At 35.9% G+C, this 14,907-nt stretch overlaps 1 protein-coding gene and 1 pseudogene across 1 annotated transcript; one reads left to right on the forward strand and one right to left on the reverse strand.

Annotated features, from left to right (window-relative positions):
• Window positions 1-10,413: 10,413 nt before the first annotated feature.
• Window positions 10,414-12,703, reverse strand: LOC149217120 (putative receptor-like protein kinase At1g11050 pseudogene; annotated as a pseudogene).
• A 35-nt stretch (window positions 12,704-12,738) lies between these two features.
• On the forward strand, window positions 12,739-14,377 carry LOC149217121 (1-aminocyclopropane-1-carboxylate oxidase-like). Its single transcript, XM_089390137.1, has 4 exons — window positions 12,739-12,774; window positions 12,931-13,020; window positions 13,484-13,927; window positions 14,036-14,377. Exons 1-4 carry the CDS (start codon window positions 12,739-12,741, stop codon window positions 14,342-14,344), a joined length of 879 nt encoding a protein of 292 aa, XP_089246263.1. The 3' UTR covers window positions 14,345-14,377.
• The last annotated feature ends 530 nt before the right edge of the window (window positions 14,378-14,907 follow it).

A 14,907-nucleotide genomic window follows, 5' to 3' on the forward strand; every position in this document is an offset into this window, starting at 1 on the left:
AAAAAAGATATAATTGTTTTTTCAACTTTTACACTAAATTTTTTATATCTAAATAAATTGATCCCTTAAACTCATGTTAGATCTACGGTTAAAATAAATTTATATTAATCTAATTAAATAAATCTATATTAATTTAACCAAACTAATTTGTAATTATAATATTTCAATTTAACAAAATAGTATCTAGCTTTTATATGTATTTTTCTAACGTTATATAATTTTGTATTTTCTTGTCTCAGCACAAATCAATACTAATATTTTGGAGAGTCCAACCATATCATTGCTTTGAGTAGTGAAAATAAGCGAACCAGCGGAGTTGTCTAAACACACATCTATTAGTAATTTTAATTTTATATTTTGATACCGCAATCATAACAATATTCGAATAATGAAGGATTCTCTTTAATTCTCCGCTATGGATTCTCCTCGACTATGTAATCTGTTTGTTTATTCATTATTAAATTAATTTTCGTATTGGATTACTACATTAACTACACTAGTTTGTTAGATACCAAATTCACTTTTTAAGGTTGAATCACATTAGTATTATTGTATCTTATTAAATGCACCGGGTGCAAAGTACCCAATCTATGTTTGCCAAGTTTATTTGTTACTTTTCCGCTCTCATTATGATGAATAGATATAAAGAAAATTGATATGAGATAGATATAAAAAAATCAATTCTCCGGGGAATACAATTTTAGGTTTTAAAGATAGTTTCAATGATAATAATGGATAAAATTTTTGAATTTTAATTTTGTAAGTTTAAGAAAAGATAGTTTCATATCAATTTTTGTATTAGATTAAATTAAATTAAAGTCATGTATAAAATTAAGTAAGCTAAAATATTATATTCAAATTTTTTATTACAACTTATTACGAGGTGATTGGATCTCAATTCTAATATAAGATCAAAAAATATGAAATCCAAAAAAAACAGTACACCAAGTCTTAATCTTAAAAAAAATTCCACATCTACAAATCAATACAGAGCTAGAACCACACTCTGGGCTTAGACTCACAGTGAACAACTTTTATATATATATATATATATATAAACATTTTTTATATAATATTTTAATTATATTTTATTACTTACCACACTGGCAAACTATATATATATAAATATAAATTAGAAAACAATTTTCAAATAGTATTTTAATTATATTTTATAACTAGTCTATTTTATCTCTAAATTCAATTTTAGTTTTATACTTTCTTATTATTGTCATCTATTTTTAAATTATAAGTCAGTGTTAGGTTTGGTTTTTTAGGTTTAGATGCAACTTTTAGTTTTAATTTTAAGTTTTGGTTGTTATGCTTTAGGTTTTAGTTTTTGGTGTCTAAACTAGCCCAACAATTTTTTCTACAACAAAGAAAGACAAGATAATTGACAAAGGTAAGGAGAATTGAAGTGGGTGTCTATCTCAAAAATAAATAAAAAATAAATCATAAGCCGATTATCCACTTTACTAAATTGGAGATAATGATGTATATTGGGCAAGGTAAAATCCGGCGAAGGGAAGTGCAGATATGCATGATGGAGGTGTGAAAAATGAGTAGAACTTAGTGATAATGCGCACTTGAGTGCAAATCTGACTAAGTGAGGATAAATCGATGAAAAACAAGTGTAGAAACTTAAGAGACAAAAGGAAACTCAAGTATGTGAGGAGAGTCGCCGAGACAATGACCGTTGGTGTAAAAAGAAGAAAATTAATGCGACACTTGTGAAAGGAAAATGGAAGACTGAAACAAAACTTCTATAAGCTAAAGCAAGTTAAAATTCCACTAACCAAGAAGAGAAACAAGTGAAACAACACTCACACAAGCCAAATGACAAAAAGTGACAAAAAGCAATAAAAGCAAAACTCACCTAGAAAAGTGACGAAAATGATTTGAAGACCTTCTTTGATCTCCTCGGTAATGCTAGAGATTAATGATCGAATGTAAAAATGAACTCTAGATGCATCCATTACATAGAATTGAGAAAATTGGAATTTATGTCGTGCATGCCTAAATTCAAAGAGAAGGTGACACTTGGCGGAAGTTTCTAAAAATAGCGAAGGTGCCTTCTTTGGGATATAAAAAACAGATCCCTTTTTCTTAGCGATGCTTTTTACCTTTATTTTGCATTCTTTTCTGGGGGGAAACTTGCCATGAACACTATCGAGAAAGACTGTGTAGTTCTGGGGACTGGGAAAATTTCCGGCTTAGTGTGCACTATGCAGTTTCTGAGCTTAGTGAGGGCTTCTCAGTTTCTGGGCTCCATGTTGGGTTTCCTTCCATGATTGCATATTTTCTGAGCTCAAGGCTAACTACCAGTCTGATCTGTGAAATTCCAATTATCAAGGCTGACCTCCTTCCATGACTGTACAGTTTCTGAGCTAAAGGCTGACTGCCAGCCTGAACTGTGCAATTCTAATCATCAAGGTTGGCTGCCTTTAAGGATTGCCCAGTTTCTGGAGGCAAGCCCATAAATGCCATGTGACCAAGTTGGGAGATCAACTTGTGAGTTATCAAATCAACTAAGTAAGCAAACACAAACAAGAATGAAAAGATAAGTCTAAATCAAAGCACAAATACCTGGATCAGTGTGAGATGAGTTGTTGTGGATAGCAAGGAAGGCTCCAAAATCAAAGCATAGGAAAAATTTTGGAGGGTGGCTGTAGCCACTACAACAACGAGTAGGATTTGGACATGATTTGGGTTTCGGCGAGTAGGCATGGGAGGGGTGCATGATAGAGGAAAAATGTTATACATAAAAAAAGTCGAGAAATATGAAAAAGAAATAACCAAAAGGAAAATGGGGTTTGATCGTATTTTGTTTTTGCGGAGCATCTATGGGGGACACGATGAAATGAGGTTGGACTGTAAAATAATCATGAAATTATTGAAAAGGAATACCAAGAAACAAAATGGGGTTTGACATGATTTTGATTTTGGAAAGTACACATGGGATGTTCGCATGATCGTGGAAAGAGGTTGTACAAAAAAGTAGTTAAGATATCAATGAAAATAAATACTTAGAAACAAAATGGTGACTGAAATGGTCTTGAGATGCACTATAAGACATAATGAACATAAATCTCTTCCAAGAGGTAAGTATTTGTGTTTCAAAAATTTATGGTTACTTCAAAGATGAGGTTAATATTTGTGTTTCAGAAATCTACCATTGCTTGTTCTAGTTATGAATTTTAGTCGAAGTACAATACTCAAGTCTAAGATAGAATCATATATATGATGTTCTGCCTATATTTCCGATGTTTTTGCAGGGGACTAGATTATGATGTTTTTGCAGAGGACTACATTTTTTCTTAAGGCTATACATTGGAGAACTTTTAGGCTAAAATGAGCCTCCTAAGGAATATTATAAAATAATAGCTGAAATAATAAAATAATAGCTGAAATAATAAAATAATATTAGATTACATCATCAAATTTTAGTGGGAAAAAAGAAAAAAACTACTTTTTAAACTTGTATTTAAAACTTATCTCCCTATGGTTTTACCCAAATTTCGATCGAGAGTGCTCGTCGGATGCAAAATTTAATTCCTCATCCAAGGATTACCCTTGTTTCATACTTTTGATGGACCCTACTACACGAAAAATGAGACATACATGAAAAAATGTTATTGTAATCACGTTTTTTCATGTATTTCCCATTTTTCATGTATCATGGTCCATCGAACGTATACAACATAGGTACTCCTTGGGCGATGAATTAAATTATGCATCTAACAAGTGTTCTCGCTCGAAATTTGAGCAAAAATGTAGGGAGATAAGTTGAAAAAATAGTTTTTTAGTTCTTTTTTTTTTTTAATATTTTTACTTTTTTACTCCAAAAATGGTGAGTCATCCTCCATGATTTACATCATCATCTTGAATACTATTAGTTCTTATAAAGTTGATTTTGGTTGTACTTTTTTGTTTTGAGGCCCATTTTAGACCACAAAATTTCTCTAATGACACACCAAGCTTCCATTTGAAATTTTTGAAAAATTTTGCACAAGCCTTTAGTGATAGTGAAGAGATTTACGATAGGGCCCTCCAAGTGGACAGAGTAATACGATTGTCAGTTGTCTAGTGAACTACAAGGAGAATCGAAGAAGGTGGCACTATGTTTCCAATTAAAGTATCACAACGTAAGCACAAAAAAAACATCATGAGAGTTGTTGTTTCAACAGTAAGATCTGTTGCTCCTCCTCCTTGCCCATTTTCCAACAACATAGAAGCAATATGGTCTTCAGTGTTCATTCATCATAGAAGCAATATGGTCTTTGGAAAGTTTTAAGATTTGTGGTTTCAGTGGCATTCACATGCCCAATATTACCACCTCCCTGTTAACCACATGGATAAATATAAACAGTGATAAACATGACACCTATTGAGTACCACATGAATAAAAATAAACAATGATAATCACAATAGCTGTTGAGGATGATGAATATTCAATAGTTTGATTAGGAAAAACCTCATAATATAACTTCTATTGGTGTAATAAAGCGAATAGTCTAAACAAGTCATAATTTCACCAAGAAAACAATAGAAATTCAGGGGATTTTTTTCAAAATCTGGGTTACAAGCTAATTCGTCGTTCGGGTAAAATTGTGCCTCATTAGAAAATGCCAATATTAATAGAGGAAAATATTATATGGCTTGATAGGAAGAAAAAATGTATGAAGATAGAAACCACAACTACTAGGCAATCTTCTCCATATCGCACACACAAGGATGTTGCTAGTGTGGCTGAGTGCAATGGAGCATTCGACTCTATAATATTTCAAATGATGTGTTATTATTTGTAATTTGCGTTATCTAATGCACATGTTCATCCAAAAAATACAGTAGGATACCATACAAAGAAAACTATTTCAAGCCATACAATGTAGAGAACTTATACTATGTAATTCACCTTTTTCCTACGATTGGTAATTACAACAACAATTCATTAATCAAGTTTCATTGGTTATTCAATATATCTACTTTACTACTCTTGTAGAGAATGCTCAAAACAAGTGTTTCAATTGGCAAATTCTCAAGATGGTAGATTATCATTTATTTCTTTGTTTAAGAAGATGGTTTAAGTGATGAATATTTGCATAATTTTCTATCTGCTCTTAAATTCCTACCAAAGTTTATTAATGGACCCCATGGATATCTTAGCATTTATTAAAAATAAAATAAAATTGAACCATGGATATCTAATGTCAATTATTTTATTACATCAAAAACTCACTATCTTTGGAGGGTGGACAAAGAAGAGTTTTCATATGTAAGTGATTTTAATTTTTAGTGTACCACACAATCAACTTAAACTATTCATCAAAGTAGTTAATATAGTCCTTTCGCTAAGGAGTAATACATATAATGAATGAATTAACTACACGCAACTCAAATGTAAGTTGGATTTACAAAACACTGGAGTGATTCCAAAATTGGTAAAAAATAGTTTTTTTTGTTTTTGTTTTTTTGTTTTTTTTTTTTTCTCGGATTCATGAATATTATTTTTTATTAAGTATTTAATTCATATAATTTCACTAGTTTATTTCTAAGCATTGATTTTCCTATGAATACTATTAGTTTATCATTGACCAATGTAAATTGTAATTTTTAGCTTTGGAAAACAAATTTTTATTTTTTTCATATAAATAGAAAAATATTTCTCAAATTTGTAATTGGAGAATAACTTGAAAGTCTTATTGCAGTATTTGCACAATACAATGTGAATAGATAACTTCCTCACTATTTTTTTTCAATGATTTGTGGATACAATTGCATTATTCATGCTATATTTTTTACATTTTAAATTTGTTTACAATTATTCTTAATTCAAAACTATATCTATTTCGAGTGGGAAAACTACCCACCAAGATTATCCTTTCAAGTTTTTAGATAGGGTTAAAGTTGTGAATGTGTATTCTTAATATTTATGCTCCTTTCATAGACATGAAGAGGTTTTGGGACCATATCAGTACATGTGGACTATTACATCTGAGTTCTCTCATAATGGTAGGAGATCTTAATTTCTCTGTGGGGGTAGGTGATATTTTGGGTCAGAAAAGAAAGGAAGACAAGTTAGGGAGATATATTAATGAACTCTTAACACAAAAGCCTCTATTGGATATCAGGCATGTTCCATTTGTCCATACTTGGAGGAATGGTAAAAAAAGGAGTGAGGGGATATCAAAGAGGTTGGATTGCTTTTTGGTCTAGTCTAACCTGGCAGGTAAATTGGAGGACTTGGCTTCTTGGATTCATATATCATATATTTATGATATTTTTGGAGTGGTTAGGAGTACACAAGTCAAAATATTATCCTTTTAAGTTCAATCATTCTTGGTTAAAGGATAAAAAGTTTGTTGGGCTCATTCAGGTTTCATGGAAAAAATATTTTCCTATTCGAGGACTTACAGAAATGGAGGCGTTTTGTTATAAACTAATTTTTTTGAAACAATTTAATCATCAATGGATAAGGGAGAAGAAAAAGGCGATGGAATTGGAATTGATTTGCATTTTTTCATAAACTAAATTTTTTGAAACAATCGAATCATTAATGGATAAGGGAGAAGAAAAAGGCAATGGAGTTTGAATTTATTTTGATAGATGCTACATTTAAGGCTATAGATGACCCATCAACCCCTCATTATTTCTATGAAGGAACTAATAAGAATATGTTAGATCTAGAGAAAAGGAGAAGTCAAATCTTGAAGATGCAAGAAGAGGAGTGGCGATTGAAAATTAGGGAAACTTGCGTGACAAAAGGATACAAAAACACTTGTTTCTTTCATAATCAATCATCTCATAGAAGAAAAAGAATGCACTCTAGTCAACTAAAGATGGAGTAGGAAACATCTTGACTTCCCAAAAGGATATTCAAAGGGAGGCAGTCCACTTTTTCAGTAGTTTATATAAATCTAGAGAAGGAGTTTTCTTTGAAAGTCAGAAGGAGTCTAATAATCTATATCTTGTAATGGTGAATGCAAAGGAGAATGCACATTTGGAGAGGTCAATCTCTGAAGAGGAGGTGTTGGAAGTTCTAAAATCAATGGCGAGGGAAAATAGTCTAGGACCATATGGTTGGTCAATGGAGCTCTTTTTGCATCTCCAGGACATTGTGTTAGGAGAGCTTACTGATTTGGTTAAGGAATGTAGGTCTATATGTGCAATTTCAGGTGTGATTAATGCTACATTCATAGAGCTCATCCCTAAGGTTGGAAATCCCTCTACCTTTGATGATTTTCACTCCATTTCATTATGTAACACAATCTACAAATTTATTTCTAAACTCAATGCTATCAAGCTTAAATCAAGATTGTCAAGGCATGTGACTCTAAAACAATTTGGCTTTTTGGACAATCTCCAAATACATGATGTGGTTGCAATTACTCAAGACTATATTAACTCCTTTAAATCTCACCAGATGGAGGCTTGTATTATGAAGATTGATGTGCTCAAAGCCTACACCAGTGTGGCTTGGGAACTATTGAGGTTGATCCTACATAAGATAAGATTTGGTGTTAATCTTGTAGATTGGTTCATGGCATGCATAACATCAGTGAACTTTATGGTAATCATAAACCAAATCCCTATATAAATTTTAAGGCTTCTAGATGCCTCAGATAGGGATTCACTCTTTTCCCCCTTTTGTTTCTAGTAGTTATTGATGGTTTAAGCAGAAGGATCTTGGAGGCTTGCTCTAGGGGCATCATTACAAGTTGTAGGCTATCCAGGAAATCCATATTAACTTACCTAAAGTTTGTAGATTGCATTTTTTTTTTTGGGGTGGCTAATCGTCAGATTTTAAATCTTTGGGGAGGCTTTGGGATTATTATTAAGGAAAAATTTTCCTTGATTTCAACAAAGCATGAGGATGCTTTGATGTTGGAGATTTCTAAAATCTTTGAGGTAACTTGTCTATCAATATGGATGGTGCTTTTCGATATATTGAGTTCTTCCCGAAGCCAAACAATTAAGATACTAAGGACCGGAAATGGATAACACATAAATTTGAGAAAAAGATTTATCATTCGTCTCACAAATGGCTAGCGATGGGTGGGAGACTAGTCCCGATTAAATTGGTCTTGCAAAATATTTCCGTATATTGGATGCATCTATTCAAGTTTCCCAAAAAGATTATCAGTAATATTAAATCAATAACAACCAAATTTACTTGGGCTCGCCATGGTAGTGTCCAAAACTTTTATTTGGTTTGCTTTGAGGTGTTGACAAGGCAGGAAGAGGCCAGGAAATGGAAAATTAAATATCTAAAAAATTTCAACGTGGCTCTTCTGGTTAAAAATTTGTGGAGGTCATTAGACGATGATGGAATTTGGCAATATATTATTAGAGCTAAATAAATCAACAATGAATATGTGGTTAGATCAACATAGTGGCTCCGGAAAATACGGAGGCAATTGACGTATGGAGGAGTATGATGAAGTTAAAACATTGGCTCTTGGGTAATTGGAGGTGGGAGGTAGGCTTAGGGTTGAAGGTGAAGATTGGATTGACATCCATAAAGGTATGGCTGATATCAATTCTCTATTTGTTTAATTACTGAGTTTCTTGCACAATAATGGTATTTTTTTATCTAAATCAAATTTATGTGGTGCATAATCCTATTCTAATTTCAAATGCATGGTTATAGGCGTGGGATATTGACCTCTCAAGTCTTTTAACAGAGGAATGGGATCAATATAAACTATAGTTGACTCTTGCAGGAATCACTTTGTTGAAGTAAGAGGATTGTAGGTTTTAACCCTGTACATAAATTAGCTGCAGACGAATTCTAAAAATAGAAAATAGACATTGATGAGAATATAAAACAAATACACAAAGATTTCCTCTATATCCCAAAACTGATACTACCAGATTGATTTTTCATTATGCTCCTTTCAATGTTACAATACATATGTATACATATTGAAGCATTCATAACCCAATCCATTAACCCTAGATTAGAACATAATCGTAGTTCCATTGACTAGACCTACAAAATACAATGGGAAGAAAACCATCATGCCCAAAACCATATGCAAAACCCATGCACAAAAACATAGGTAGGTCCACCCACTTGATATAGGGTCCCAATTTTTTTCCTAGGGGCTACCATCCCCCTTAAACCCCCAACAGGGGGGTTGCGCACCCCCTGTGATCCCCCTATTGTGCCCGACGCAACAAACAAGGGGGGCTATCACAAACATTTTGTATTTGTAATGAAAATGATATCATAAACTATACTTGTGTGTGATATATTGAAAGAAACAGAAACATAAATATATAAACTTTCTTATAATTTATAAATGAAAAAATCGGTCTGAAAAAAAATATGGGATTGGCTTACATCTTCTCCATTTGCCCCAGAAAGCAAAAATGAGGAAGCCACAAGGAACTCCTCAAATTTGCCCCAGAAAACAAGAAGGAGGAAGCCACAAAGAACTCCTCGCACAAAGAAGCGAGAGTCAGACGGAGTCTTCACAAAAGGAACCTCTAGCGAAGAGATAATAATATAGCAAAAAAACAGAGCACAAGGACAGAGGCCAGTATGAAGAAGGCTCGTCCATGAGAGTCAGTAATTTGGGTGATTCCCATTTGATCCAGTTAGGGTTGGTCCCAACTCAGCCTAATTCTTAAAAAAGAAAAGAGTAAATTTAATTGCAATAAATTGAATAGATTCCAACCGGCCATTTTTTTTAGTGAAATTCATAAAAAAGTTCAGTAACACTCTTTTATTGTTGTTAAATAAAAAAATGAATAGAGATAAATAGTTCACCAGTATGTTAAATCAATTCATAGCTCCATGGGTTAACTTCCCAAGGTTATCGCTGACTGGGTCTTTGGTTGCATGTCCAAATTGGATAAATAGTTAATATTATTTTACTTTTCCCAAAGTTGGGATGGCATGGGCTGATTAAGCGGCCTTGCATCACTTGTTTTATTTTGTTGTGGAGCATTTTGGCACTATTAATAACCTGACATATATAATTGTGTTCATTTTTATACATTTATGATAAGGCGAGCTTGAGTTTGTTACAAAAGTATTTGGGATTTAAATAGATGCTTTTTTCCTATAATTAAATTAAAATTTTATTATAAAAAAATATTTAATTATTTGATATGAAAATGTAAGAAATTTAATTTAAAATAAGTACAGTTTGTTTTAGATTGCTGTAAAAAGTTGATAAAAAATTTACAGAATCATTGTTTATTTAGGGTGAGGAATTGGTCAAAAGTGGTTGGAATCTCGCTAAAAAGTTTAAAAAAATTCATAATAGCAATGTTTGAATCATATTTTTGACAGTGGAAATGGATTCAGCACTATCACAAATATTTTGATGCCCAAAATTCTCAAATTTAACAAGTATAACTTGGATTTACAAAAATCCCTGGGATGAAAAGTGATAAGAATGGTATATTACAGTAGATAAGCAATTCATGATTCTGAATATATAGACATAAAAGAGGAGCGAGCGATACATATAAAGGAGGTTCGAGAAATACTTCAGGATAAGATATAGATGCCTATGAAGTTGCATAATATAATGATACACTAGTAACCAAATTTTCATTTATCATGCCCTGAACGCTATTAAGAGTGCCGAAAGTATAAATCTAAACTGAAAATTGCTTTCGTTCGGAGCGTACTTATTTCAACAAGCTACTGTGATCCGTTGCAATCCAGACGTCCTTTAGAAGTAGAATAGAAATTCCTTGACAAAGCTGTTGTAATGATCCACTGCAACGCAAATAGAAATTCCTTGACAAAGCTGTTGTAATGATCCACTGCAACGCAAATAGAAATTCCTTGACAAAGCTGTTGTAATGATCCACTGCAACGCTAGCACCTACTCCCATTGAAGGAAGTCTCAGAAACGCTAACAAATATGGCTATGGAGCCGCTTGATTCCTCTATAAAGCTAGATATTCCATGACGCATAAGCGGCAAAGGCCTGTCAGGAATTTCTGGGATCTCTGCTTCTCCCTCCAACATCTTCACGACCTCCACCATTGCAGGTCTGAATGCCACCATAACATGCGCGCACAGAATACCCACCAAAACAAATCTCTCCATCACACTCTCTGCCCCACTCTGCCGGATTCTCTCGTCTATTATCTCACTGGTTCTGCCTTCTTTCACCAGTCTCCATGCCCAATCTGTAATAAGATAGTAAGAGGCGGAGTCCGCAGAGGTGCCCAAAGCCTTTCTGCCGCTTAATATCTCCAATAACACAACACCGAAACTATAGACATCGCTCTTGTCCGTAAGTCGACCATAGAGAGCGTACTCAGGAGCCAAGTAGCCGTGCGTCCCTGCTATCCTCGTCGTAAGATGTGATTTTCCTTCTTCTTTAGCCATAATCATTGCCAGACCAAAATCTGCCACGCAAGCATTCATTTCATCATCCAGCAGAATGTTAGTGGGTTTGATGTCTCTGTGATAAATCGCAGGCTCGATACCGTCGTGCAGATAAGCCAGCCCTTTGGCGGTGCCAAGGATTACGTTCTTTCGCTGTGACCAGCTCAAAGGTCGGGCTTTGGACTTTTCTCCAAAGATGTGGTCATGGAGAGTTCCATTGGGCATGTAATCGTATATCAGAAACCGCTGGTGCCCCTCCCTGTCGTCGCTGGCGACACAGCAGCCTCTTAAAACGACTAGATTCCGGTGCCGAATGTTGTTGATGACCTCCACTTCGTTCAGGAATTCGGAATCGCCTTCCGGAGTGCAATTTTTGATTCGCTTCACCGCGACCCGCCGGCCGTCCGGAAGCGTTCCCCTGTACACCGTAGCGAAGCCCCCTTGGCCGATGAGATTGGCTTCGCTGAAATTATCAGTGGCGGCCTTGATCTCTTGAATGCTGAACCAAACTGCACCCGTGTTGGGTTTCACGGAGGATTTCAAAATTTCCTCGTTCCACCTCACAATTCCGCTGGGCTCGACCTTGCGGCTCCTCTTCCTCGCCCACAGACGATACAGAAACCCGAGAGCGCAGATCAGGAGGGCCGGAGCGGCGCCCATGAAACCGTAGGCCAAAACTCGGCCATGCGACGTGGTTCGGACGAAGGGCAGACTGAGGATACACTGAGCAGTGCTTTCGGTCTTGGGGCCGAATTCATTAGCCACTCCAGCAGCATACAGAACCGTGAAATAGTAGCATATCTTAGCGGTTACCACGTCTGTCAAGTTTGTGTACATTTTTACCAGCTCTCTCTCAACAAGGTCTCCGCTATCCTTGCATGCCTGACAAGCTGCCAGATCTGAGAGGTCGCCTTTGCAAGTAGAATCAAGCGCAGTAATTCCCAGTTTGCGCATCCAGTCCTGCTTGGTTTGTATGCCAGCGCAGAGGAGTGGGCTCGACACAAACTCAAACATACTATTCTTCAAACAGACTGACACCAAGTGTGGGGAGAGGCCCAGAGAATCCAGCTGCTGCTGAAAGAGCTCGAGGCAGGAGACGGCAGAGGCATTACTGGGAAGCTCGAACATGGATGCATCTCTCAAATATTGGGCTATTCCCACGCCGAACAAGCTCAGCAGTGTCTGGCAGCATGGGTTATCACTACCGTCGATATTGGCCGATTTACAGGCAGACTTGTCCCACTGCAATTTGCGCACATAATGTAAGTCCATCGGACACTCTGCATCACCGAACGCCAAATACGATAACAAAAGCAGCACGGGCAGTACGAGAGTGTCCGTCTTCATTTTCCTTATTGGAAAAACTAGGTATCGCTGAAGAAATGGACCAGAATTTCAATGCAATGCACGAAACGACTGTAGTGCATAGAACCAGGTTGCCGACTCTTCCCTGTAAAACATCACGTGATTGATTGGCAGTTTGCCCCCTGAACAAACTATAGTCCCGTCTTTTACGGTAAATACTAATGTCATAAATTGAAATACTCATATTCTGTGCAGAGTTTATGACGTAGGAAACAGGGCTAATAAGTCCATCTGTCGTTGGCAGAGTTTATGACGCAAGTAACGGGCTAATAAGTCCTTCCGTCGCTAACACTTTACAAGTGCGTTGCTAACGAGGTGACGATTTTACTGGGATGGAAATTCTGGTTGAATTTGGTGATTTGAGAGTTTGAAGGGTAGAAATGGATTAACCACTAGCATAGAGTTATTAGTCCCTGCTTGGGACTCCTAGTGATTGATTGTGTGTTGATGGTGTATTAATCTCTTGTTTAACCAAAAAAATTTCGCTGTGCATCACAACTTTAATCAAAGTTTTCATATTAGAAAATAATATAAAATTGATTATGTAATTTTTGATTGGACAACAAAGTTGGGGTCTTATTGCGGGCTTCGCAGCTTTCAAGACATTATGTTCGGGGTAAAAATAAGATATCCAAAGTTTTCGGAGATGAAAAGTTTTTGTTATCCAAAGTTTCCTCATATTGCCGAGGTCAACATTTTATCAAAAGCACAACTTAGTTTGTCCTAAGTTTTTGGTACCTGTCCTCCGTGTACTGCATGCAGTGTTGTGCATCCTGCAAGTGCCAACTGTTTGCATATGCAGAGGCGTCCACGGTGATCTACAAATACCTTGTCCAGAGTAAGTTCAAAGCAGAGAGTGTCAAGCAGCTAATTCTCCGGAGTAAGTTCAGAGCAGAAAGTGCGGAAAGAATACTAGATATAATCTGCGAAAATCTGGGACTGGAGAAAGGGTATCTGAAAGAAGCCATAGCAGGGGGCAATGGCGACGGCAAAGCCCCTTTCTTTGGCATAAAAATGGCTCACTACCCGCCATGCCCAAGGCCAGAACTCGTCGATGGGCTGCGCCCCCATTTGGACGCTGGCGGAGTCATTCTGCTACTACAAGATGATGAAGTGGGTGGCCTTCAAGCTCTGAAGGACGGCACTTGGTTCGACGTCGAACCCATTCGACACGCAATCGTTATCGACATTGGCGATCAGGTGGAGGTATATAAATTGTATATATTCAAATATCAAATGTTTTTTCGGTGTATATATGACTTATCTAATTACTAATGATGCTAATGATGGGGTTTGCGCGTGAATACAATTCAGGTGATGACCAATGGGAAATGCAAGAGCATGTGGCATCGCGTGCTTTCTAAGAAGGACGCGAATCGAATGTCGGTCGCAGCGTTTTATAACCCATCGACCGATGCGGAGGTGTTTCCAGCTCCACAGCTGATCATGAAGGCCACAGAGCAGAATGGCAATGAAAATGACATTAATAATATGAATGCCCAAAGTGGCTATAGTTATCCAAAGTTCGTCTCAAAAAATTATATGAAAGTCTATGGTGAGCAGAAGTTTCTCCAGAGAGAGCCGCGATTCGAGGCTATGAGAGCACTCTGTTCCCTGAAGTAATCTTCTTGAGGAGATACTAGCTCCCAGCAATGCTTCACTTTCAACTGCTTCTGGTTATAAACTTATGTTCAATAAAGAATTAGAATTAACTTATGTTCAATAAAGAATTAGAATTAGAATTAGATTAATCTATATAGGAAATAGAGCTCTTCCCTGTGTATTTTCTTATCGAGCTCCATCGCAATATTTAGGATCTATGCATGGAACAGAATTAGGATAGGATACAGCAGGTTGGATGTTTTCCAAGTGGTTATCACTCTTTTGGAATCTCCACTCCCTAGTAAACGCGTTAAACTTTATTAGTGCAGGCTATATTCATATCGAAGGTACTTTGATGACATATCCTTTTTTAAATTGTGTAAACCGTTACGCGGATTTAATTTGAATACTTTATTGAGATGTAACTGTGCATTCATTTCTAAGCATTAAAGTTGGATTACATATTCTATTTTAACTTCATGTAACTGTGCATTCATTTCTAAGCATTAAAGTTGGATTACATATTCTATTTTAACTTCTCCAACTTCTTGATTCCGCGTTAAAATGAACACTTCAGTTATTTG

This window comes from Pinus tabuliformis, chromosome 1_1, assembly GCF_031772625.1.
Source record: "Pinus tabuliformis cultivar Carrire ecotype Pingquan chromosome 1_1, CPIR1, whole genome shotgun sequence".
NCBI lineage: Eukaryota > Viridiplantae > Streptophyta > Pinopsida > Pinales > Pinaceae > Pinus > Pinus tabuliformis.